The sequence below is a fragment of the Aegilops tauschii genome, chromosome 1 (genome assembly GCF_002575655.3).
Source record: "Aegilops tauschii subsp. strangulata cultivar AL8/78 chromosome 1, Aet v6.0, whole genome shotgun sequence".
Classification (NCBI taxonomy): Eukaryota; Viridiplantae; Streptophyta; class Magnoliopsida; order Poales; family Poaceae; genus Aegilops; species Aegilops tauschii.
This window is the reverse complement of record NC_053035.3, coordinates 460,347,912-460,370,459: the sequence shown is the minus strand read 5'-3', so window position 1 is coordinate 460,370,459 and position 22,548 is coordinate 460,347,912. Positions and strand designations below refer to the sequence as shown.

General features: G+C 46.1%; 2 protein-coding genes and 9 non-coding genes across 12 annotated transcripts; 10 read left to right on the top strand and 1 right to left on the bottom strand.

The window, feature by feature from the left end:
- Nucleotides 1-12,185: 12,185 nt before the first annotated feature.
- Nucleotides 12,186-15,139, top strand: LOC109733807 (large ribosomal subunit protein eL28z). The gene is made up of 4 exons (XM_020293019.4): nt 12,186-12,322; nt 12,802-12,959; nt 13,055-13,221; nt 14,794-15,139. The coding sequence occupies exons 2-4, from the start codon at nt 12,812-12,814 to the stop codon at nt 14,920-14,922; spliced, it is 444 nt and encodes a 147-aa protein (XP_020148608.1). The 5' UTR covers nt 12,186-12,322; nt 12,802-12,811; the 3' UTR covers nt 14,923-15,139.
- Nucleotides 13,395-13,482, top strand: LOC120972951 (small nucleolar RNA R24). Its single transcript, XR_005767084.1, has one exon. It is a non-coding gene; the product is annotated as a small nucleolar RNA R24 (small nucleolar RNA).
- LOC120972953 (small nucleolar RNA R24) lies at nt 13,538-13,628 on the top strand. Its single transcript, XR_005767086.1, has one exon. It is a non-coding gene; the product is annotated as a small nucleolar RNA R24 (small nucleolar RNA).
- On the top strand, nt 13,687-13,776 carry LOC120972952 (small nucleolar RNA R24). Its single transcript, XR_005767085.1, has one exon. It is a non-coding gene; the product is annotated as a small nucleolar RNA R24 (small nucleolar RNA).
- Nucleotides 13,831-13,921, top strand: LOC120972946 (small nucleolar RNA R24). The gene has a single exon (XR_005767079.1). It is a non-coding gene; the product is annotated as a small nucleolar RNA R24 (small nucleolar RNA).
- On the top strand, nt 13,976-14,067 carry LOC120972947 (small nucleolar RNA R24). Its single transcript, XR_005767080.1, has one exon. It is a non-coding gene; the product is annotated as a small nucleolar RNA R24 (small nucleolar RNA).
- Nucleotides 14,125-14,216, top strand: LOC120972948 (small nucleolar RNA R24). Its single transcript, XR_005767081.1, has one exon. It is a non-coding gene; the product is annotated as a small nucleolar RNA R24 (small nucleolar RNA).
- On the top strand, nt 14,273-14,364 carry LOC120972949 (small nucleolar RNA R24). Its single transcript, XR_005767082.1, has one exon. It is a non-coding gene; the product is annotated as a small nucleolar RNA R24 (small nucleolar RNA).
- Nucleotides 14,421-14,513, top strand: LOC120972950 (small nucleolar RNA R24). Its single transcript, XR_005767083.1, has one exon. It is a non-coding gene; the product is annotated as a small nucleolar RNA R24 (small nucleolar RNA).
- LOC120972945 (small nucleolar RNA R24) lies at nt 14,570-14,660 on the top strand. Its single transcript, XR_005767078.1, has one exon. It is a non-coding gene; the product is annotated as a small nucleolar RNA R24 (small nucleolar RNA).
- A 3,657-nt stretch (nt 15,140-18,796) lies between the features above and the next one.
- Nucleotides 18,797-20,226, bottom strand: LOC109733805 (jacalin-related lectin 19). Of its 2 annotated transcripts, none has more exons than XM_020293015.3 (3): nt 19,897-20,226; nt 19,413-19,652; nt 18,797-19,316 (listed from the first exon to the last, which is right to left on the bottom strand). In XM_020293015.3, exons 1-3 carry the CDS (start codon nt 19,897-19,899, stop codon nt 18,900-18,902), a joined length of 660 nt encoding a protein of 219 aa, XP_020148604.1. In that variant the 5' UTR covers nt 19,900-20,226; the 3' UTR covers nt 18,797-18,899. The 2 variants fall into 2 exon arrangements, with proteins under 2 accessions (XP_020148604.1, XP_020148602.1); XM_020293013.3 differs by having other exon boundaries at nt 19,413-19,655; nt 19,897-20,218.
- Nucleotides 20,227-22,548: the final 2,322 nt, after the last annotated feature.

The window sequence follows — 22,548 nt, the reverse complement described above, 5'->3', positions numbered from 1 at the left end:
TTAGCCGTGGGCTTGTTCACAATTTTTATGAGGGGTTGGTTGTTCATTTAATGGAGGGACTTGTAGTACCAGACTTGAACGATACAAAGTGTGACCTGGCACACCGTATCACCACTTGGAACAAGCGGGTGGCTATCTCAAAAAACAATCAACAACTAAAAAAACCGCGACCTGGCATGTAGTAGTACACAATTTTAAACGATTGTTTTGATGGAGTGAAAAAGGAAAACTACCCCACTACGTATATATAGGTCGGAGCCTCCGCGCTTGCTTGCTAGGGTTGCTCTATTCACACACTCTCATCCTCTCCAGATCTAAACAAGATAGGGGTAGTAACACTGTCTTTCTCCCTTCAAAAAACACTGGCTTTCTATCCTCACCGCTGGTTACAGATCCGGACGTATCCCCCTCCGCCGGTGAAGGGGAGGAGGGGCAGCGTTTAGGCCGTCGTCGACAGCGAGGGAGGAGACCCACTGCCGGCCTCACCGTTATCTCTGGCCGAGCGCCGGCGCGGGAGGTCCTCCGATCCCTTCGTCGTTGCCTGTGGGCGGATCCGGCCTCCCGCCGCCCACCTATCCACATCCCGACGACCTTCAGGTATATCTTCGTTCGAAACCGCCTTAGCTCTACTTCCCCAGCTCACTACGTCGCTGCATGTGCATCATTTTCTACCTCTCAGCCCCTCTCGATCGGATGGTCCAACGTCACATATTTTTTTCTTCTATTGTTAGAGGTAAAGCTACTTCATGGAGTCGAATCTTGTACTCCCTCTGTCCGAAAATACTTGTCATTGAAATGGATGTATCTAGATGTATTTTAGTTCTAGACACATCCATTTTGATGACAAGTAATTCCGGACGGAGGGAGTACTTGGTTCAAACAAGAAATAAAGTGGGGGTGGGGGAATTTAGTATGTACTCCCTCCGTTCAGAATTACTTGTCTCGGAAATGGATGTATCTAGAACTAAAATACATCTAGATACATCCATTTCTGTGACAAGTAATTCCGAACGGAGGGAGTACATCGGACTTGGTACAAACAGGAAGGAAAGGGAGTGAAAGTAGTACAGGTTGGTCATCCAACCGGTCTCTTGGTCGAAAAGGGAAATATAGGGGTAACGCTGTACACAGTGGTATGACCAGGACTAGATTTGCTATCCACACATAGGAGTAGGTGGCTAGAGTGAACAAAAATGGGACCAACCCAGATGTGTTTCTTGGATGTTTGTTTCTCGGGGCAACAAACTATGAATCACCACTTTATGCCCCTGTTTACGTACATGGTGCTGGACTGCCGGTGCACCCACTATCCCATGCCCTTATACCAAATATTTAGGCTCCGTTCGGAATAAAGGGGCAGAAAACATAGGTCTTGATGAAAATAGAGGAATAGGAAAGGAATGTAGGTATAAAACTATGGAACAGCGAACCGGAGGAAACTCTCAAGAGAATGTGTTCGGATGGACTACGAAATGTACAGATTTGTTTTTTTAGAGTAGCATGCTTGGCAGTATGAGATGCTATTTGTTTATTCAGCTGCACGGTGACTACTCTTGTCCTCACCTCACGTACCACACATAGGTTGATTTTTTTATTCCGGCAACACAGCACAGCAACCTGTCTAACGCATGGCAGCGAGCGCCTGCCTCGGGCTTCCGCCCAAAAAATGAGCAGTGCGTGGATGTTTCTAATCCTATGGAATCAGTACTACCAGACCAGCTTTCCTATGAAACACTATTCACCTTTCCCGTGTTCTGAACGGTTGGAAGGGAAAGAATACCGTAGGAATTGTGTTCCTACGAAAATCCTGCACCAAACCTGTGAACCGAACGCAGCCTTAGTTGTTCTTAATCTAATGTCCCTGGTAAAAATGAAGCCATGCCACTGTTATAAGCCATGACAAGTTTAGCCAAATGTTTTTGCCTGTAATTGTTTGAGACTCTGACTGTTTCCTCTGTGCCTTTTTGTGCAAACAGGGATATCCAATTCACCTGGTTGCTGTTGTGACCTTTTGGTGCACTGCACAAAACTCTTCTTAAAAGAAGTGACTTTTGTGTTGTTTAACTGGAATGTCAGAATGGAACAGTTGGTTCATTTTGGTGGAACTACACAAAGGGAGATCTGTGTTCCAATCCTCATCATCCATATTGGTGCCATAACCTTCCTTTAGGTAAGAATGATATTTAATGCATGTGTTCATCTCTATTTTCTGACTGCCATGAGAAAATAATGCTGTTTTTTACTAGTACACTTGTACTCCCTCACTGACAAAACCAATTCTGAATTAGAAGGCCAATCATGTACTTGGTTTCACCAACTGGTGAGGAGAAAGAGAAACAAAGCATGAAGAGGAAGAAGAAGAAGAATAAACAGTGCCAAGGCGATCTTGCTGAAGCCAGAGGCCTCAGTCGAGGCCATTCAAGGGCTCCGGCAACGACTACCTTACATGTGAGACGATCCTCCAGGGAGCCCTTCCACTTCTGCTGTCTCACTTAATTAATTAGGAGTACTTAAGTACCACTAATTTATTACTGCCTAATTTTCCTGTTGGAGTTAAACAAATCTTTAGTAGGACCCTATGCTGAATCATGTACGTGTGTATGTTTGTCTATGGAGGTGAATCATGTGGTGGAGCAGGGAGGGAATATTATTAGTGTCATGACATAATAGTGCTATTGTTTTGCATGTCAATTTATTGCCATTGGTTCAATGAGGCAATGTTTTGCGTATTGTCCATCATGAATTTGATGCTACTGTTTGAGTAATATGCTAATGTCTTCCTATCCTTTCTCACTAAGCTAATGAAGGTTTCACCTTGTTCCTACTTGTGCAAACAGGGATCATGTTGTGCCAATCATACATTTTAGTGGAACTATACAAGACAATACAATGAACTGTATCCCAGCCAGTGCTTTAACTCTGCTGGAAGTTCTTGATAATCTTTCGATATAATCTCAGCACTGGTAAACAAGAGTGATTTCAACCATACATTTGAAGTGCACAAAAATATATACTATTGTGTGATTCCAGTGAGTGCTTTATCATCTCTTATGGGACTACATGAATAAGCTTTTTTTCTCAGGTTGGTACGGGCCTAAGGCTTTCATCCGTATTAGTTTGCTGTCATCTCTATTTGTATTGTGCTACTGTCATGAGAAACTCCTTTATCTTTGCACGTTAAAGTTTTGCAACCTATGATAAATGGCAATGCTTTGAGTGTTGAGTTGAGCTAATTGGCACTGATTAAATAAACTAATACCTCTCTTTAAGCAAGACTACTATGTTGCTAACTTTACCCATTAAGATAATGAGGGTGCTTCTATTTGTTAGTGTATGTTTCATCAACTAGTCCCACTATTACAGTAATCTCACTCTCTCAATATATGTGCCAACAGGGATGCTCGATTTTGGTGGAACTGCACAAAAACTTTGGGTGCTTCATTGCCTCGACAGCTTCCGTCCTTTCCTGTCAGTCGCTAATCTCCGCTTGCTTTCTTCCTTTGTTGTCAGTCGCTTGGCTTATCTCGGCTTCCAGTCAAAGGAAATAGTAATTGATATGCTACCTCACACAGGTTGGTAGTGGTCTTTATCCTGATTATTGTGCCTGTCATATGTATTGGTAATTTGGTATTGTGCTACTGTTTGCCGATTTCATAAAGGAGTAATTTGGAGCCTGAACTCGCAGGCAAATCATTACATCGGGTGATTTCAGTAGAACTGCACAAAATGATCAGATGGACAGGTACTTATGTTGCTGCTATGTACTCCAAAGTTCACTCAGACAAGCATCGATGTTGACAAGAAGTGCCTATATTTATTCGAGTATCAACCGGCGTCAACCAATTGTCAAACTCCAAGTATTAGGAGAGTGAACGCCAAAAATATTGCTTGGTGCATAGCCCAGAAAAACGCAGTCCAGTCTTTGGTCCCAACTTGTGCCTTTTGGTTATCGGCACATATGGTAGCGAACTATATGGCATGGAGTCTAAAGATTTCAGACAAGTTGGTTGACGCGTATATTCATCAGGCACTTAATCAGTCTGCACGCCAAGGATGCTCCATTTCAGTTGAACTGCACAAAAAAATTGGGTGGTTCATTTTCTCAACCGCCTCCTTTCTCGTCTGCAATGTAGAATTTTGGCGAGATACAGGACCAAGATGAGCCAGTAAACTAGTTGGATAAAAGTAGTGGCCAAGTTGCTCAAACCTCCCTCGGCACGAGGCCACTATTTGAGGATAAACCTACAAGAAAAGTTTAGATTGTCTGTGCTGCCTCTTATGTACTCGAAAGTTTACTCGTACAATAACTAATTTTAGCAAGAAGCACCTCCGATTGAACACCATTTACCAGGACCCTAGGTAATTAAAGTTCGTCCATGGATCATATTGGCTGTGATCTCAATCATTTGGATGCATAAACATACTGAACATGTGTATATCTGAATCTTTTTTGTGAATTATGTATGAATATTGTCGTGTGATCTATCAATCATTTGGATGCATAGATATGCTGAGCTTGTGTATATATGAATCTTTTGAGTTGTTGATAGTGAATGTTGGCTATGAATATGAACGTGTCCTGTGAATCTGAGTTTGATATGAATGTTTACCTTTTCTGTTGTATTTGTGTGTGAACTTGTTAGTATGCCTACTGTGGGGTACAAAACGCAGGTCTCTTATAAAAGTAATGCTGTGTCCAATTTATGTTTTCCCTTCTAACCACATTATATATATTTATATTATTACCTTTATCGTATATTTTATAGAGACTTATATATACATTATAAAAACATCCCACGTGTTATTAAGTTATAGAAGTAAATGTTTAACGAAAGTTGGCAAGGAAAATCCTGGTTGTTTTTGACTCACAGGCAAGGAAAATCCTGGTGATTGCGTACAAAAGCTTGCGAAGATTTTAAGAACCAATTTAATAATAACGCGCTCATTTTTATTTTGAGCAATAACTCGCTAATTTCTTAATTATATATATAAAAAATATGCCTCTCCGGTTTATTCTTTGATATTAATTGCTCCTTCTAACATAACATTATATATATAACGAGCCCACCTAATACGTGTATTTCAAGGAAGTGCAAATGGGCTGGGTTTTCTAGAAAATATAAATGGGCCTGATTGACGCGAAATTATTTGTTCACCCAGCCCAGCAAATGGACTGTACATTCTAGAAAACATGGGTTAAATATATGCCACATTTTTGCAGGCTGACATGTGGGCCAATAGGTCGAAGCCTACGCAGGGCGTTGTCAACTTGGTCAACAAATGATTGTGTCATCCACAGCCATTGGATTTATATCCAACGACCGGCATGCACCTTCAATCTCTCGTCTTCTTCCTCCAGCGTCGCCGGGACCGCCTGGTCCGGCCTCCGGCGGCTAGCGGCTCTGCTTAGCACGCATCGCTGCGAAGCGCTACCCCACCGCCGGCCAGGCTATCCCTTCACCCCTCGACACCTCCTGTTATTCTCCACAGACTACAGCCCCACGCTGCAACAGAACCAGTTATAACCCTTCTCCTCCTCTCAATCTGCGACTCCACTGCTGTGTTTTCCCATCTCTGAGTCGTTCCCGTCCGGGGCCTCGCCGTCGTCCACCGCCTCGCTGCGTTCGGTGCAGCGTGGTCAACAAACGAGAGTCATCGGAAGAGGACTGTACGTGGAGAGCCTGACGGCTGGGACCCACGAGGTCCATGGTCGCACGCAAGGAAAGTTCCTCCTTATTAAGCTGAAAAAAATGTTTCCTCCACCTGACAGCTCGGACCCACCGGCTGTATCTTCGCACGGAAGGAAGTGCCTCCTTGTTTTGCGAAAAAATTATTCATCCCGTTGACAGCTGGGACCCGTCAGATTTGGTGACTGACTTGTGGGCCTACTAAGTGGACATGTACGCACGGCTTTGTCAACTTAATCAACAAATGATTCTAGCAGCTGGACCGTTGGATGTTAATCCAACAGCCGTGCTCCTTCTTCAACCTCTGTTCTTGCTCCTGTCTCCCGTGGGCGACACCGCGGCTGTGCTGCCGCGCACCCGAACCAGTGAAGTTTCCCACTCCTCTCCATCTGCGACTCCACTGCCCCGTCTTCCCAATCTTCGGGTCGTTCCAGTCTGGGTGCGCTCGGCACGGTGTGGTCAACGTGGTCAACAACCAAGAGTCATCGGAAGATGACTGTACGTGAGAGGCTGACAGTGGGGACGCACCACGCCCATGGACGGATGCATGCAACGGAACGCGGCGAGGTCAACGTGGTCAAGGAACGACTTCCATCGGAAGTATAGTGTACGTGGAGAGTCTCAGCTGGGTCCACGACCGCAGCAAGTAAGTGCCTCCTTATTACGCAGAAAATAATGATTCCTCCAACTGACCGCAGGGACCCACTGGACGAGCCGCCGTATTTTGTGAAAAAAATGTTTGCCCCCTGACTAGTGGGACCCACCTGACGGGCCACCGTATTTCGCGAAAAAAATGTTCCCCCCGCTCTCAGCTCGGACCCACCGGAAGTGCCTCCTTATTACGCACAAAAAAATGAATACTCCCCCGGCTAGCTGGGACCCACCTTGGTGGGAGGCTGACTTGTGGGCCTACTAAGTTGACGGGGACGAAGGGCTTTGTCAACTTAGTCAATATGAACGATTCTAGCTCCAGTGACCGTACGATGTCCATCCAACGGCCGTAGTGCTTCTTCAACCTCTGGTCTTCTTGCTCCAGCCGCCCAAAGCAGCGCCGGTTGTGCCGCATGCTCCTGCCTCCCGTGGCCGGCTGTGCTGCCGCGGAGGCCTCACTGCCCCCTACTATTCCCACCGCTGGCCAGGCCCTGCGGCGACGGCAGCCTCACACCGCAGCCGAACCAGTGAACCCTCGTACTCCTCTCCGCGCGGCCTTCCACTGCCGCGTCTTCCCCGGCTCCGCGTCGTCCCCTTCCTAGGCCTCGCCGTCGTCCACCGCCGTGGTGCTCTCCGTGCGGCGTGGTCAACGTGGTCAAGGAACGACTTCCATCAAAAGAGTACTGTACGTGGAGAGGCTGACAGCTGGGTCCACGGCCACAACCCAGTTTTTTTGTGATTTGCCAAGTAAGTCGCTTTGTCAGGCCTGTTGGGCTGCAAATCTTTCAAGACGGGGAGAGCTTTCATTCGGCTGGCCGAGAAAATGGCCCATCAGTAATGAGAAATGGGCTGTACATTTTTAAAACACATCAAACCGGTAATTAGTTTCAAATATTTTTTTTCATTTCGAGATTTTAAATTACATTAATTCTTATGCGTGGAGAATTTGTTGGATTTTATATTGATATACATTTATTTTTAAAATCAGTTTGAATGTGAGTCGAAATTTCGGGATTAAAAACAGTTCGGACCGCACCGAAACATGCAAAATTTCGTATAATTTTTTAACCGTGGCCACAATATGGGCTGTAATGCTAACAAAAAGAATATGGGCTCCAAAAAAAACCTTAATAATTAGCAAATGGGCTGTAAATTATTAGAAATAATGGCAGATCGGTTGTATGCTGTTTTCCACAGATTTGAGGCTTTCCTAAAAAAAAGGTTGACGCACAAGCAGTGACTGTTGGATGGCCATCCAACGGCCGTCGTGCTTCTTCAATCTCTGCTCTTCCTGCTCCAGCCGCTCAAACAAGCGTCGGCGGGACTGCCTGCTCCCTCCTCCCCACGGCTGGCTCTGCTGCCGCGCAGGCCTCACCGCCCCACCGTACTCCCATCGCTGGCCTAGCCATCCCTCTACTCACCCACACCTGCTGTTATTCTCCGGCGACGGCAGATGAACCAGTAAACCCTCGTACAGTCGTACTCCCCTCCGCGTTGGAAACAACTGCCGAGTCTTCCCTGCCTCCGTGTCGTTCCCTTCCTAGGCCTCACCGTCGTCCACCGCCCTGGTGCTCTCGGCGCAGCCTGGTCAACGTGGTCAACGACCGACATGCATCTGAAGTGGACTGTACGTGGAGAGGCCGACAGTTGGGTCCATGGCCGCATGCAAGGAAATGCCTCCTTATTACGCGCAAAATAATGATTCCTCCACCTGACATCAGGGACCCACCGAAAGGGCCTCTGTATTTCGCGAAAAAAAACATTACCGCCGCTGACATCTCGGACCGGCCAGCTATATCTTCGCACGCAAGGAAGTGCCTCCTTATTACGCATAAAAAATTGAATACCCCCTGCTAGCTGGGACCCACCATGGTGGGAGGCTGACTTGTGGGCCTACTAAGTTGACTGGGACGGGGGCCTTTGTCAACTTTAGTCAATATGAACGATTCTAGCTCAAGTGACCGTACGATGTCCATCCAACGGCCGTAGTGCTTCTTCAACCTCTGGTCTTCTTGCTCCAGCTGCCCAAAGCAGCACCGGTCGTGCCGCATGTTCCTGACTCCCGTGGCCGGCTGTGCTGCCGCGGAGGCCTCACCGCCCCCTACTATTCCCACCGCTGGCCAGGCCCTGCGGCGACGGCAGCCTCACACCGCAGCCGAACCAGTGAACCCTCGTACTCCTCTCCGCGCGGGCTTCCACTGCCGCGTCTTCCCCGGCTCCCCGTCATCCCCTTCCTAGGCTCGCCATCGTCCACCGCCCTGGTGTTCTCGGCGCGGCGTGGTCAACGTGGTCAAGGATCGACTTCCATCGGACGTGAACTGTACGTGGAGAGGCTGACAGCTGGGTCCACGGCCGCAGCAAGGAAGTGCCTCTTATTACGCGGAAAATAATGATTCCTCCACCTGACAGCTGGGACCCACCGGACGGGCCACTGTATTTCGCGAAAAAAACGTTTCCCCCTGACTGCTGGGACCCACCAACTACATCTTCGCACGCAAGGAAGTGCGTCCGGGCAAAAAAATGATTCGCCCCCTGACTGCTGGGACCCACCAGCTACATCTTCGCAGTCAAGGAAGTGCCTGACAGTCGGGACCCACCTGGTAGAAGCATACGTAGCATTGTCATTCTGGTCGCGAACGTGTACGTACATACTGGTCAATGTAGAGGCGCGCACGTGTCGTAGTAGAGGCGCGCACGTAGCATGTACACGTACGTACAGCGGCCAGTGTGCAAGAAAGAAAATACGGCCACGTATGTACATACGGGCAGGGTCTCGAACGCCTACTCGAACATACGTACGGCCAGGGCTCGTGTACATGGCTGGGTCGGAACAGAGAAATAGCGTCGTCGTCGTGTTCATGGGGAGCCAACCGGCTGGGTCGGAACGGAATGCGTCGTCGTGTTCATCGGGAGGGCTTGGACGGAACAGCCGATGGAAACGAGGCCTAGCGTACCGCAGAACGGAGGAAATGGCCTTGTGTTCGACTGGCCACGTTTGAAACGGGATCCTGTTCATCGGGAGGGGTCTGGCGTACCGCAAAACGAAGGAAACGGACCTCGTACGGTCGAAACGGGGGTCCTGTTGATCGGGAGGGGTGTGGCGTACCGCAAAACGGAGGAAACGGACTTGTGTTGGAGCGCTACGGTCAAAACGGGGGTCCTGTTCATCGGGAGGGGTGCGGCGTACCGCAAAACGGGACTCCACGGGACACTGTTCATCTCCACCGTCGACCCCCTCCCGCCTCCACGGGCTACTGTTCATCCACCGTCGACCTCCTCCAGCCTCCACCTGCGACTGTTCATCCACGGGCTCCTGTTCATCCAGCCTCCACCACGCGCTACTCCACCGGCTACTGTTCAACTAGCCCTCTCCACGGGCTCCTGTTCAACCACCCCTCCACGGGCTACTGTTCATCCAGCCCTTCACCGTCTACTGTTCATTCTGCCCTCCACGGGATGGTCCTGTTCATCCTGCCCTCCACGGGGTCCTGTTCATCCAGCCCCAACCGGCTCGATCGATTGGGGTCCTGTTCATCCAGAGGCAACACCACGGGGTCCTGTTCATCCACCCCCACCGGGAACTGTTCATCCAAACCCCCCAGCAACGCTCACTGTTCATCCAGAGGCAGCATCGATCGGCTTCAGTTAGCAGCAGTAGCGAAGGAATCGCTCGATCGGGTTCAGTTAACAGCCAATCGCTCGGGTTCAGTAACGCGTAGCCTGCAGTGCAATCACTCGGGTTCAGTTAGAGCCCAACGCCTCGCTCGGGTTCAGTTAGAGCCAACGCCTCGCACACACGCGTGTACGTGTACGAGAGAAACGCGCATCGCTCGGCCCCCGACCTCCCACCGTAACCGGGAACTCCCCGAAATTTTCCTCGCCCTCGCTTCTACCACGGTTTTTTCCGTCATGGACGGCCCAAAGAATGTCATGCAGCTGCGTCTCCGGCCCGCCCAAGACGAAAATCCCATTTTCTGTCATGATTTTTTGTCATAGAAGTAGGATCCCACCACATCTATGATGATACCGGGTTTTGTCACAATTATCGTCATAAAAGTGTCATATGTATGACAGAAATTTTTTTCGTTCGGCCCAAAATGTCATGGATGTGTCTTTTTTTTGTAGTGCATTGGAGGATCAGTCATATCCGTGAATGACCAGCATGGAAGAGCCAAGATAAGTGTCATCATGGTATCGACATACATCAGCCGTCGTGCCCACATTATGATCTGATGAAACCCAATAATCAACATTGATTTTTGGAAACCTTCAGCTGGTGGGATCCACTTGAAACTTCGCCGAGTTTGCTCTGAAGTTGTCCTCATTTGTGGCTCTGGCGGCGATTAAAGTTGATCTAGCTCAGCTATGAAGTTAACTACAAACTTGTGTGCTCATAGGGGCTTTGATTTACCCCTTCATGAATTAATTGTCTTCGAGCCTACCAAATTGCCCACATAGTAACCTGTCAATCTTGTCAACTCCTCATGATTCAACACTTCCATCATGAAAAACAATCAGGCTTGCGCTGAAGGCTCTGACGTAGCTATCATGTGTTTCAGGAGGTCATGGTCGACTACCCAAACACACCTCACCATGTTGCACTCGAGGAGGCTGTGTCTCCATGAAACTTGAGAACCACAAGCAAAACACTCTTCATGGTGTGACATCTTTCTATTCTTATGAACCTCTTATGTAGGTAATGAGTTCTTTGCCAAACGCCATAAGAAGTTTCTCAGCTTCGCAGGAACCGGCACTCTCCACAAAGTTTTCCAGGAGCACTCGTTATTAGCATTGTTTGAGGACCCTGCTCTTTCCTCCAACCAATCCTCCCGCCTCCTTTCCGTTGCCACAATCATCCTATACCCGGATCGAACGGAAAAAATCCATTATTTTCAAAGCCCCATGCGCAGAAGTCGTCAACGAGGTTGCATTTTAGGATGAACTGTTTTGGTGCACCTAGCCGCCGCCTCCAAAAACCCTAGCTTTCTGCCTCCCACCGGCGTCGGCGTCGGTCCATCTCGTCTCCGGTGGCCCTATGGCCATGGAGGCGGAGTGGATCTCGGCCTTTGCCAGTGGGAGGGCTTCATTTTTAGATCTTTTTTCGAGCTTTGTTAGGGTTTGTGTCCTGCTCAGGATGGCGAGACGGTGACGGCTCCCTGAAGATGCAATAAAGGTCTCCCTGCCTAGCCCCCGTTCCGGTGATGCTTCTTGCATCGTCGGTGGGCGTGTGGAGTTGTGTCTCCGGCGGATTTGTCTTTGGTGGATTTTGTTCGGATCTGTTCGTCGTTCGTCTTCGTTCGTGTGTTTTCAGGTTGGATCCTTTTGATCTACACTCTTCATCCGCGGCGGTTGCTGTTCTGGTGCGTTGGTTCCATGGGGCCTTAGCACGACGACTTCCCGACTGTCTACTACAAAAGGTTTGCCCGGCTCCGGCGAGGGAGGGGCGATGACAGCGGCGCGCCTTCGGCTCGCTTCAGTGCTTGTAGTCGTCGCTAGGTGGTCCACGGATCTGGATGTAATTTTTATTATTTCTAGTGTTCGTTGTACTACCATGATTGAAGATGAAAATAGATTGGAAGTTTTTCCCGAAAAAAAAACGAGGTTGCATTTTCTTTTGAGGTTTAAAACGAGGTTACATTTTTTTGAGGGGTAAAACGTGGTTACATTTTTTTTGTTGAGGAAAGTAAAACGTGGTTACATGAATGGCCCGGATCCCTTCGTTTTGGGCTGTGCCAATAGTAATGCAATGTGTACGGGCTGTTATCATAACGGCCCGCTTCAGTGTACTGTAGTGGGTTCAAAGCTAAAATGGGCTGGCGGCCTCTGGCCCAACTAATCACACAAAGCATCCAGCAAACCTAGGGTTTTATGAGCCGCCGCCGAGTATAAAGCGCCGGGCTCCGAGCTGTTCCAACCTTCCGCAGCCACCACCACCCCAACCCACCGGAGCAGACGAAGGCGGCGCCGCGGCGACCTCATCTCCGGTAAGCGGTGGATCCCTTCCTCCTCTCATGCCCCTCGAACGGATCTAGGTGCTCGAATCGCCGTCTGCTCAGATTCGTCGCCGCATCACCCCGTCAAACCCGTGCTGGTTCTAGGTTCCGCGGTTCTTGATCTCGTCCGCTGTTACAGCATCTCCGTTGGAAGTATTTGGAGTGAAATTTATTAGCTGTTTTGCGTAGGCGTTTCGTCCTAGGCTAGATCCCAACCCGCGCTAGAACTGGGCACTATGATTTCCTCTTCCCAGTGAGATCTGTTCGTGCTTGTCAGTAGTCGATGGGACGCTCAAGCTTCACAGATGCTTCTGCTGCATATTTTTTGCAACCCATGTTTTCCACTTGCAATCAGCATTCATTTTTGCTTCAAATGGTCAAATGCTGCCGTGATTTTGTACGGTTATTGTCTCCTGTTGCTGCTCGCTAGCTTTAGGATCTGACGTTTGGGTGTCGTTTTGGTGATGTAGGCCAAGGGAAATGACTACCGTTCCGGGGTCTCTGGTGTGGGAGCTCGTGAAGAAAAACAACTGCTTCTTGATCAAGCAGTTCGGCAACAGCAACGCCAAGGTGCAGTTCAGCAAGGAGCCAAACAACCTCTACAATGTCCACTCCTACAAGTTCTCTGGTCCGTAGCTCTTTGCTCTGTTTTTACCCAATTGATGTGTTTGTGAGTGTGTCTGCAAGGAGCTAACTTGCTGTGAGGGGGGTATTCATTTTCAGGCTTGGCGAACAGCAAGACCGTGGCGGTCCAGCCATCAGCGGGAGAGGACAAGGCTGTCGTCCTGTCCACGACCAAGACCAAGAAGCAGAACACCCCTGCCAAGCTCCAGCACAAGACTCTGATGCGCAAGGAGTTCCGCAAGATGGCCAAGTCCGTCAAGAACCAGGTATTAACTCCAGAGTTTTGTACCTGAATTGCACTTATGCTTGGCTTCTAAGCTACAACTCTTGTCTGTTCACATGCTTTACACATGTACTGTAAGATTTAAGATGTATCTCTGTCAAGCTAAGTCTGTTTTGGTCTTCGGGTTTCATTGGTGAGTCATTGGTGAGCCAAGGTATTGCTGTGATGAGCCGTAACAATAAGGATACCAAATGATCAATTGGTTATTCGATGAAATATCATTAACGCTTGGCTTCTGAGCTGAACCTGCTAGGTTATCTGTTTTTTGTATGTTTGTGTTTAATTAGCCACCATATGTTTTTGCTGTGATGAGCGGTAAACATTAGAAAGCCAACTGATCAATTGGTTCTTCAGTGAAATACTGTTTTATACACTTGGCTTCTTAGTTTAACTTGTTAAAGAATCTAATTTATTTTGGTGTTTGTGTTTTGTTTTTATATACAAGTTTTTTGCTTTGGTGAGTCGTAACTCATAAGAAGCCCAACAGATCAATTGGTCCTTCAATTAAATACTAATTTATGCTTGGCTTCTCAGCTGAACTGTTAGAGAATCTGTTTTATTTGTGTGTTTGTATTTTGTTGCTGAACAAAATTTTGCTGTGATGAGCCGTAACACTTCAGAAGTCCCAACCGATCAATTGGTCCTTCAATGAAATACTAATTTACGCTTGGCTTCTGAGCTGAACTGGTAGAGAATCTCTTTTATTTGTGTGTTTGTATTTGGTTACTGAACAATTTTTTGCTGTGATGAGCCGTAACACTTCAGAAGTCCCAACCGATCAATTGGGTCCTTCAGTGAAATATTCTTTTACGCTTGGCTTCTGAGCTTTACTTGTTAAAGAGTCTGTTTTATTTGTGTGTTTGTGTTTAATTTTGCTGACCAAATATTTGCTGTGATGAGCCGTAACACTTCAGAAGACCCAGCTGATCAATTGGGTTCTTCAGTGAAATATTCTTTTACGCTTGGCTTCTGAGCTTTACTTGTTAAAGAATCTGTTTATATTTGTGTGTTTGTGTTTAATTGCTGACCAAACTTCTGCTGTGATGAGCCGTAACACTTCAGAGGACCCAGCTGATCAATTGGGTTCTTCAGTGAAATATTCTTTTACGCTTGGCTTCTGAGCAGAACTCGTTACAGAATCTGTTCTATTTGTGTGTTTGTGTTTTGTTGCTGACCCATTTTTTTGCTGTGATGAGCCGTAACACTTCAGAAGTCCCAACCGATCAATTGGGTTCTTTCAGTGAAATATTCATTTACGCTTGGCTTCTGAGCTTAACTAGTTACACACACTGTTTCCTTTGGTTGCTTTGGTTTGACTACTGGTTTAAGGTATTGCTGTGACGAGTCGTAACTCATAAGGAAACCAACCGATCAATTGGTTCTCCGATGAAATATTATTTTTACGCTTGGCTTCTGAGCTCAACCTTCGGATCAGTTTTCCTGTTATTCATCTTCATTACTGTATTGCCCTTAATTGGAAGAATTTCATTACCTTTTGATTTGAACATGACCTGAGAATTGTTTTGCTTTAATGGGTTGTTCCTCTGTCCTCCAGGTCTGCGACAACTACTACAGGCCTGATCTGACCAAGCCGGCCCTTGCAAGGCTGAGTGCCGTGTACCGCAGCCTCCAGGTTTCCAAGTCTGGAATCAAGAAGAAGAACAGGCAGCCAACTAAGCTGTAAACTCATTGAGATTGCCTTTCAGCGCTCATGTTACCATGTCTGTTCCGACAGTTTTGAGTCATAAGTGAGACCCTTGGAGGAACCATGTTACAAACCCGCCCTAGTTTGTACCCTGACAGTGTTAGAAGAATTGTTTGTGTCGATCTATAATTATTGTTTGATTTGCACTAGGGATCGCTGCTTGTTAAAATTTGCGGTGCCTGCTGTTGGATTTTCACATGCTGCATCTTCTACTTATCTTCTGGTCTGTGATCTTAAAATTTTCAACATTGAAATGACACAAACATGTGACGTTAAAGTCTCGACTTCAGAGCGAAAATATTACCTTGGAAACTACAAATATGGATTACTCTGGAAAACAAGCCATTCGTAACCAGCTGAATAAATCGACAAACTCTTCCATTGTACTATGATATTAATGATTTAAGCAAAAAGCTAACTAAGAGTGCCATGTCTATCATTCTAACTAGATTTTTGTGAATTCGCAACCAATGAACACGACACCCTAGATATTGAAAACCAACACAGGAGATGCCACGAGAAGCAAGGCGATCCAAGGAACCGGGCAAAGGTCATGGCAGTGCCTCGACACCCTCACGTATCGCCGCTACCAGTTACGTGAGGGATTTTGCACTGACATCCCCGAAGTAACCAGGAGGGTTTTGGGCCCCCAAGTGCAAGGGTTCAATGATCAGCACCTGCACACATAGATACAACATTACCTTGGCTCCAACAAAACTAGCAAGGTTGTCAATCTCACTAGCTTTGCTAGTTAGAAATATGAAAAAGCACGAGTGTGTGGAAGATCGAATTGCAACAAGAAAGTAATCAAAAAAAACTAAAAGAAAGTGTTGCTTGAGATTGAAAACTTATAGGAAGGAGATAGACTGAGATCCAGAGGTTCACTAGCGGTTTCTCTCAAAAATATAGCATGGTGTGGTGAACAAATTACAGTTGCATATTGATTAAATTGCAATATTTATGTAAATGCATCTAATGCTTTGCACTACCTTATATCATGCTTAGTTTTGTCTTCTGTCTAGCTTACTCTAAGTTAGTTTGCTTGCCTTGATCTATTTTAGATAACTTTATTCTGGACTATTTTGCATGTGACTGTTTACTCTATTCTTCTTCGAGGAATTAGCTTCTTTCAAAGAATTTGATAAAAACCCTCCCATTCACCCCTCCCCCTCTAGTTGATAAACACTCTTTCAAATTATAACTATGACTATCCATGACATGATTAATATATGAGCATCACATCCCAATATCTATAGACCATTATCCAACTGCATAGGTAATACTCTGCCCAAGACTGCTATCTATCGAGCATGCATCTTAAAGTATTAAGTAAAAACAGAGTATTGCAATAAGTAAGACGACATGAAGTAGATGATATATTGTCTTCACCCTATGTTCAAAGGACAACTATACAATCATGTTTTTATCCCTAGTAGCAACAACATAATACAAACCTTTTCCGCTTTCTTTCACTGCGGTACATTACTTGCAAGGTTAACCCAACTATCAAACCCCTACAGTGAAGTCAAAAGGCAACTACAATTTGATGCTCAGGCGAAGAGCATCATATGTGGTCATCTGACCGAAGGATAGTATGGTCGTGTTAGCTCTTTGGAAACCTCAAAGATGATCTTGGGACGGATTTCAGAAGTCAAGGAAGGTGTTTCCACTTACAGGGACTCTCTAGTTGATACTCTTTAGAATCTTTTCAATCACTAGTTCAAATTCGAACCAGGGTGACTTACTAAGGGCATGTACAAAGGTATTGACTCAGCTGTCTATAAGAATTGACAGCTCAGATTTTTTATGACGTGGGAGAGAGAGAGAATGAAGAGAGAGAGGGAGTCCGTCGGTAGACTTACAGATCGTGGTTAGCGCTAATTTTTCGGTCCTTAGTGATAGCCTTTTCCCGTTGTATGGAGGGCATCTGTTATTTTTCCCCTCTTCGTGGCTGCCCGAGGCATGCAAGATTTAATTTGCAGTTTCTAATTTTGCGGTCCTACTGATAGAACAAACAGACGGTCTATTTGCAGAGGATGTTTTTAATGCTGTCTGGATGTGACGTGGAAGACTATTACAGATGGTTGGTGTCTGGACTAATGTACATGCCCTAAGGAGGGATTAACAAGTTCTGTAAGAAAAACATACTTAAACTCCTCTTGAGCGGCGCCATACATGGCCATCAGGCTCCATAGGAAATTACCAGACTTATTTCGAAAGTGAAACTTAATATGATATTCCCCTGACAAAAGTTCCAATGTCGAGTGGATGCCAAGCAAATTTCTACCTGACCTACCAGATGGGTAAAACATGCCATACACAATCATGGCCTCACGAAAAAAAGGTCTAGATCACATGTCTGAAAATCATGTTTACCTGACTCGGTTATACCCACAAAGCCTAACAGGTTATCCCTTACATAATCGGCAATGCGTTTGTGCTTAGCCAAGTGCCCAAGACTTCTACTATTTCGAAGCATATGCCTCACATGATGAACCATTATCAAATTTAGAAACCTTCACCTCTTTGCTGAAGTACACTTGGTTTTTTGTTACACACGCTATAAGCTCACATAACATGGTACTTCCTCCTATCCAAATTAATTGACACAGGTTTAGTACAACTTTGTACTAAAGTTGTAGTAGACCAACGCCAATTAATATGGATTGGAGGGAGTATCATGTACAGTATCAGTTAAGTCTACTTTGGCTGTGTCATTAACCAGGTGGAAGAGATGCTTGTCATCATGTTCGGGATCATTATCCTCCTCATCTGACAGCGAGAGGGTCCGAAAATGTTGACAACGTCGGCGCAAGCTTAAGCCGGTCGAACTCCAATTGTTTAAATACCGATGATGTGTTAAAGTCATTGTGGCTGTAGTAAATCTGGACATGGATTTTTAGAGCACCTGTCCCCAGGCCCTGCTATCCTAGCTCTCCAATGTCGCTTTAAGATCCATGCGACACAACTAACTTTCTATATGAAATTTTCTCTTTTTTGTTTCTCCCACATAGAACATATCTTCAAGTTTAAACCTATGCAGCGTGGCAAAGCTTTCTAACTAGAATCTAGGATAAATCTTTCAGAATTTTTTGTCCGATATAAATACTACTAGTAAGGTACACGTGCATTGCACACATGAGATTTGGCAACCAAATTATGAATAAATATCACATTATAGCATGTAAGCTTTGAGTCATATATGCATGATGTAGATGTTCGTTTAATTCTTATAGTTCATCTCATTCAAAATCAATTAGTTTTTATAAAAAATAATCTATTTTAAGATTCATGGAATTGCGCGTTGTAAAGCATAAAGTAAAAGCAAATAATGGCAATTCATCTAGAATTTTTTTGGGGAATTATGATACGAAAAATTCTAGAACAAAGAAGAAGTGCTTGTGTTTTGAGATTTGTGCATTTGATTAAGTTCAACCATGGAGTCTTCTAGATTGTACATGTGGCAAAATCTGGTGGAATGTAGATGATATCCAACGACCAGTAGTGCTCGGATTTGCCATCTCTACACCATCGGATTGGTTTCATTCAACGACCATCTTTCAAAGTTATTCGCGCACTATATAGGGGTATAGAAAAAATATGATTTTTTAATCAAACAATACATATTTTGTATATTTATATTTGACAAAAAAAACTGAAAGATTTATCCTAAATTCTACTTAGAAAGCTTTGCCACGCTGCATAGGTTTGAACTTTACGATATGTTCTATGTGGGAGAAACAAAAAAGAGAAATGTATTTCCACGAATCTTAAAGCAGGAAATGAATGGCTAGATAGAGAGGGCCTGGGTGCATGTGCTCTAATATATATTTTCGGTAGTAAATCTCCTGTATTAAGCGTATATTTCTGGTTTCATATATACTAGCTGAATCAATCATATGTACAACAGAGATCCAGCCATGAATTTGCCATTCTAGCTAGTGACACACTGACCACTAGTAATTCTTGCGACTTGTCTGAACCACACTGCCGTTCTGACGCTGATGCTGAACTCTCGCCTCCGGCAGCTCGTCCTGCGGCGGCGCCGGCGCCGGCCCGAGCCGGTGCATGACCGAGCGGTAGGCCATGAGCCCCAGGTGATGCACCTTGTCGTACAGCTTCTCCGGCCGCAGCGGCGCCACGTACATCCCGACGGCGTCCAGCTGCCAGCCGCTCCGCCCGCAGAACCCCACGATCACGCCCCCCTCCACCGCGAACTCGAACGGCGTGCCCTCGGCGGCGCCGAACGGCCCGTACGCCGCGCGCTCCGTCCTGAACGCCAGCGACCGGATCACCGGCGAGCCGCCGGGCGCCACCGCGCCGTACCGCCCGCTCACGGCCGTCAGGTGCTCGTCCGGGAAGCTCAGCTTGATCTACGCATACGCACGCAGCAGTCCAGTCAAGAAAAAGCACGGCTGTGAACGCGATCTTGCCGATCGAGCGCATCGACGTACGTACCAAGTACCAACCTGGGTGGTGTGGTTGCCGCCGGCGCCGCCGTGCCGCTCGCCAGGGACGGCGAGGCCGCTCCTGTCGTACTCCACGGCGATGGAGACGACGCAGCGGTGGTCGTACGACAGTGTGACGCCGCGGATCCCGGTGTGCCCGCCGTCGTCCCACGGGTTCCCGCCGGTGCCGCCCCATGGCCCGACCTTCATGAGCTTCTTTGACGCGACCATCTTCCTCTGCGGCGGCGGCGGCAGCTGCTGCTGCTGAAACAAACGATGCAGCTTGGAATTTCAGCAAGGGAGTGAATGTTTTTTAAAGCAAAACCTATGTATTTTCTTGGGACGAAACAAAGCTAGCTTTTTAGAGATTTTTAAGGAATGTTTACACAAGAACGCAAGTACAAACAAACATGAAAGGAGGATTGATTAAGAATTCAGATGTGATGAGAATCCGATTTGCTTGACTGAAAAATGAAAGTAAATGCTAGTGAGATCACTTGTGTACCATGTTTGCCTCCACTCCAGATATGTGCAGCAGGGCTATCACACCAGGCGGTAAGTGGTAAGATGAGCAGCTAGCTAGCTAATCTTCTAAGAACAAGTGTACTTATATGGGTTAAAGTAGCTGGTGAAAAAAATGGCAGGTCCAGCCAAAATGGCAGCTGGCAAGATTGTAGTATACATGATGATGAGAAATACAAGTGGAGAGCAGAACTGGATGCTCTCTCTTGAGAGATCAGTAGGCATACTGCTTTGCTTTCCATAAAGCTAAGCATACTGTACAGGAACATGCTCTTCTTCACCTACAAGTTATGGTACCAAAGAATCAAGAAATATGACGTCGTTCAGTGCAGTGGCGGAGCTAGACGGTGATTATTGGGGGGGCTGAGGACAAAACACTCAATTTCCAAGGGACAAAATACCCAAAAAAATTCAATCTCAGCCCTCTAAAAAAAAATTCTTCACAAAACTAGCCAAGGCTGGGGGGGCCACGGCACCTGCAGCTTTGTACATAGCTCCGCCAGTGGTTCAGTGTTAGCATCTCCCAAAAGGCCAAAACTGCATAACATTTTTTGAATTCATCACCTCTATGGTCGCAACGTTTGGAGCCAGATTTTTTGAATTTTCGACAAAGTTTTTTTTTTGTCAAAGAGATTTTTTGAATTAATTGGGAACTTTTCATCGGAAAAGCCGGAATGCCCTGGGGTCTTTTGATCGCAACGTCTGCAGCCAGATGTTGCTAAGAACATCGCCGCCGATATGCTTGTGGCGTTGGCTGCTCCCGCTCAATCTGCAAAATCCAACCTCGGAGCTTGGGTGCAAAGCTTCTCAATGTAATCGTTTGGGTACAAAGCTTCTGTTGCAAGGGACATTTTTAGAATTCCTTAAGAAACTTCTATGTTTTTTGTAACCAACCTCTACTAAATTACTCCCTCCGCTCCAGATAAATTGAAGTTGTAGATTTGTCCTAAGTTGAACTTGTTGCGTCAAATATATATAGTGCAAACTAATTTGAAGTTGTAGATTTGTCCTGAGTTGTATATTTTTCTATAGAATCAGTCAAATTTAAACAAGTTTGACTTTGGACAGAACTAGAACTTCAGTTGATTTGGAACGGGGAGAGTACTTTACATCTGTTACATGCCCATCTTGTTTGATGGGTGATGAACAGAGACGATATGGATTCCCAACTTTGTTCAAAGGTAGGAGGAGCAGAGAAGGTATGGATTCTATGATAAGTATAATGGCCAAACCGGAGAATATGATGCAGATTGGTAGAGGTCATGACAGGAAAGGGAGAACAACTTAATTGATGGCATATAAAGTTGTGTTTCAGAAATTCCTTGGCTCCCAAATCCATTTTGTTCTCGGAGTATCTGACGAACAGGTTAATCGCAACAAAGAAGTGAAAATGCACAATTGCTCCCATCGGCATCCAACTGCCGATAAATCAGTTCTACTACATGTCTACATCGACAGGTGGTTATCCTTGACACGTACCAAATCCGTTGTCTGCAGCTAAATGATTGTAAATATTTGTGACAATGAGTTCTCAATGATCGCAGTGGAGCTAAATGATTTACTACATGTCTCCTCTATTCGAAAGGCTTGCTGCCGGCAAAACTCCACCTTGCAACTATGTTCTAAATGATCGCGGTGTTGAAGATTTGAAATTTCCAATAAGTTGAATCTAGGAAAATAGTAGGTAAGACATGATAACCACGATAACCGGATCAAGAAGCGTAGTGATGTAACTAGTCATCCAATCAGATACAAAAAAAGACAAATATCATATCCATATCGATTGTTGGCATGACATCCAGAAACAATCCCTAACATAAGGGATATGAGAACGTACGACGTGGTGGAAGAAGAACCGGGCGCATAGATCACCATGTCACTGAGGAGGTTGTCGACGCCGGGGAAGTCGTCGTCCGCTACCACGGTGAAGAAGAATCCAGCAGTCGCGTGAAAGTGCTCCCCAAAAACTTGACCACCCCTCCGCCGTACAAGATCACAAGATGCGGGGTTTCGGAGCCATGTTGTCTCACTTCAAGGTCGTTCACGACGCATGTGCGAGGTGGGCGACGGAGGAGGAGCACACGTGTATGTGCCCACTTCTTAGGTTCTTAGGGGTGTGTGAGACCATCCAACCTTATATGTTTTTCCAAAGCCTCCTCCCCAACCAGGGTGGGACTAAACTTCATACAACCCTTGTCATGCATGAATGGGACACATGGGCCTCTAGGATTTTCAGAAATTATTGGTAATAATAAAAGGGCTAAAAGCCCAATGATTCCAACATTGGCTACTCCTTGCCGATGGCATATATCCTCCATGGGTCACATTTGTGAAGGCAATTCAATGTTCGGAAGGCAACAAGAAATTTCACTTTACAAAGTGAAGAAAATCTATGTGAAAGAATATTGAGAGAGTTTTTGGGGTGCTTCAAGCTCGCTTTGCGATGTTAGGTGACCCCGTTGAGCACTAAAACCCAAAGATATTGTGGCATATCATGACAACATGTACTATCTTGCACAACATGATCGTTCAGGATGAGAGAGGTCAGCGGGAGGACTTTAGGTACGTCTACAATGGGGAACACATGGAGCCAGAACATCAAGCAAACATCATCCAAAGATTTCTGACGGCATGA

Bases quoted from the DNA above. Each gene is read 5' to 3' on its own strand.
- LOC109733805 (XM_020293013.3), bottom strand. The intron at 19,317-19,412 runs GTTGGTACTTGG...GCGTATGCGTAG, and splicing joins GCGGCAACCACACCACCCAG to ATCAAGCTGAGCTTCCCGGA.
- LOC109733807 (XM_020293019.4), top strand. From the start codon at position 12,812: ATGACTACCGTTCCGGGGTCTCTGGTGTGGGAGCTCGTGAAGAAAAAC. The intron at 12,960-13,054 runs GTCCGTAGCTCT...ATTCATTTTCAG, and splicing joins CCACTCCTACAAGTTCTCTG to GCTTGGCGAACAGCAAGACC. The intron at 13,222-14,793 runs GTATTAACTCCA...TCTGTCCTCCAG, and splicing joins CCAAGTCCGTCAAGAACCAG to GTCTGCGACAACTACTACAG.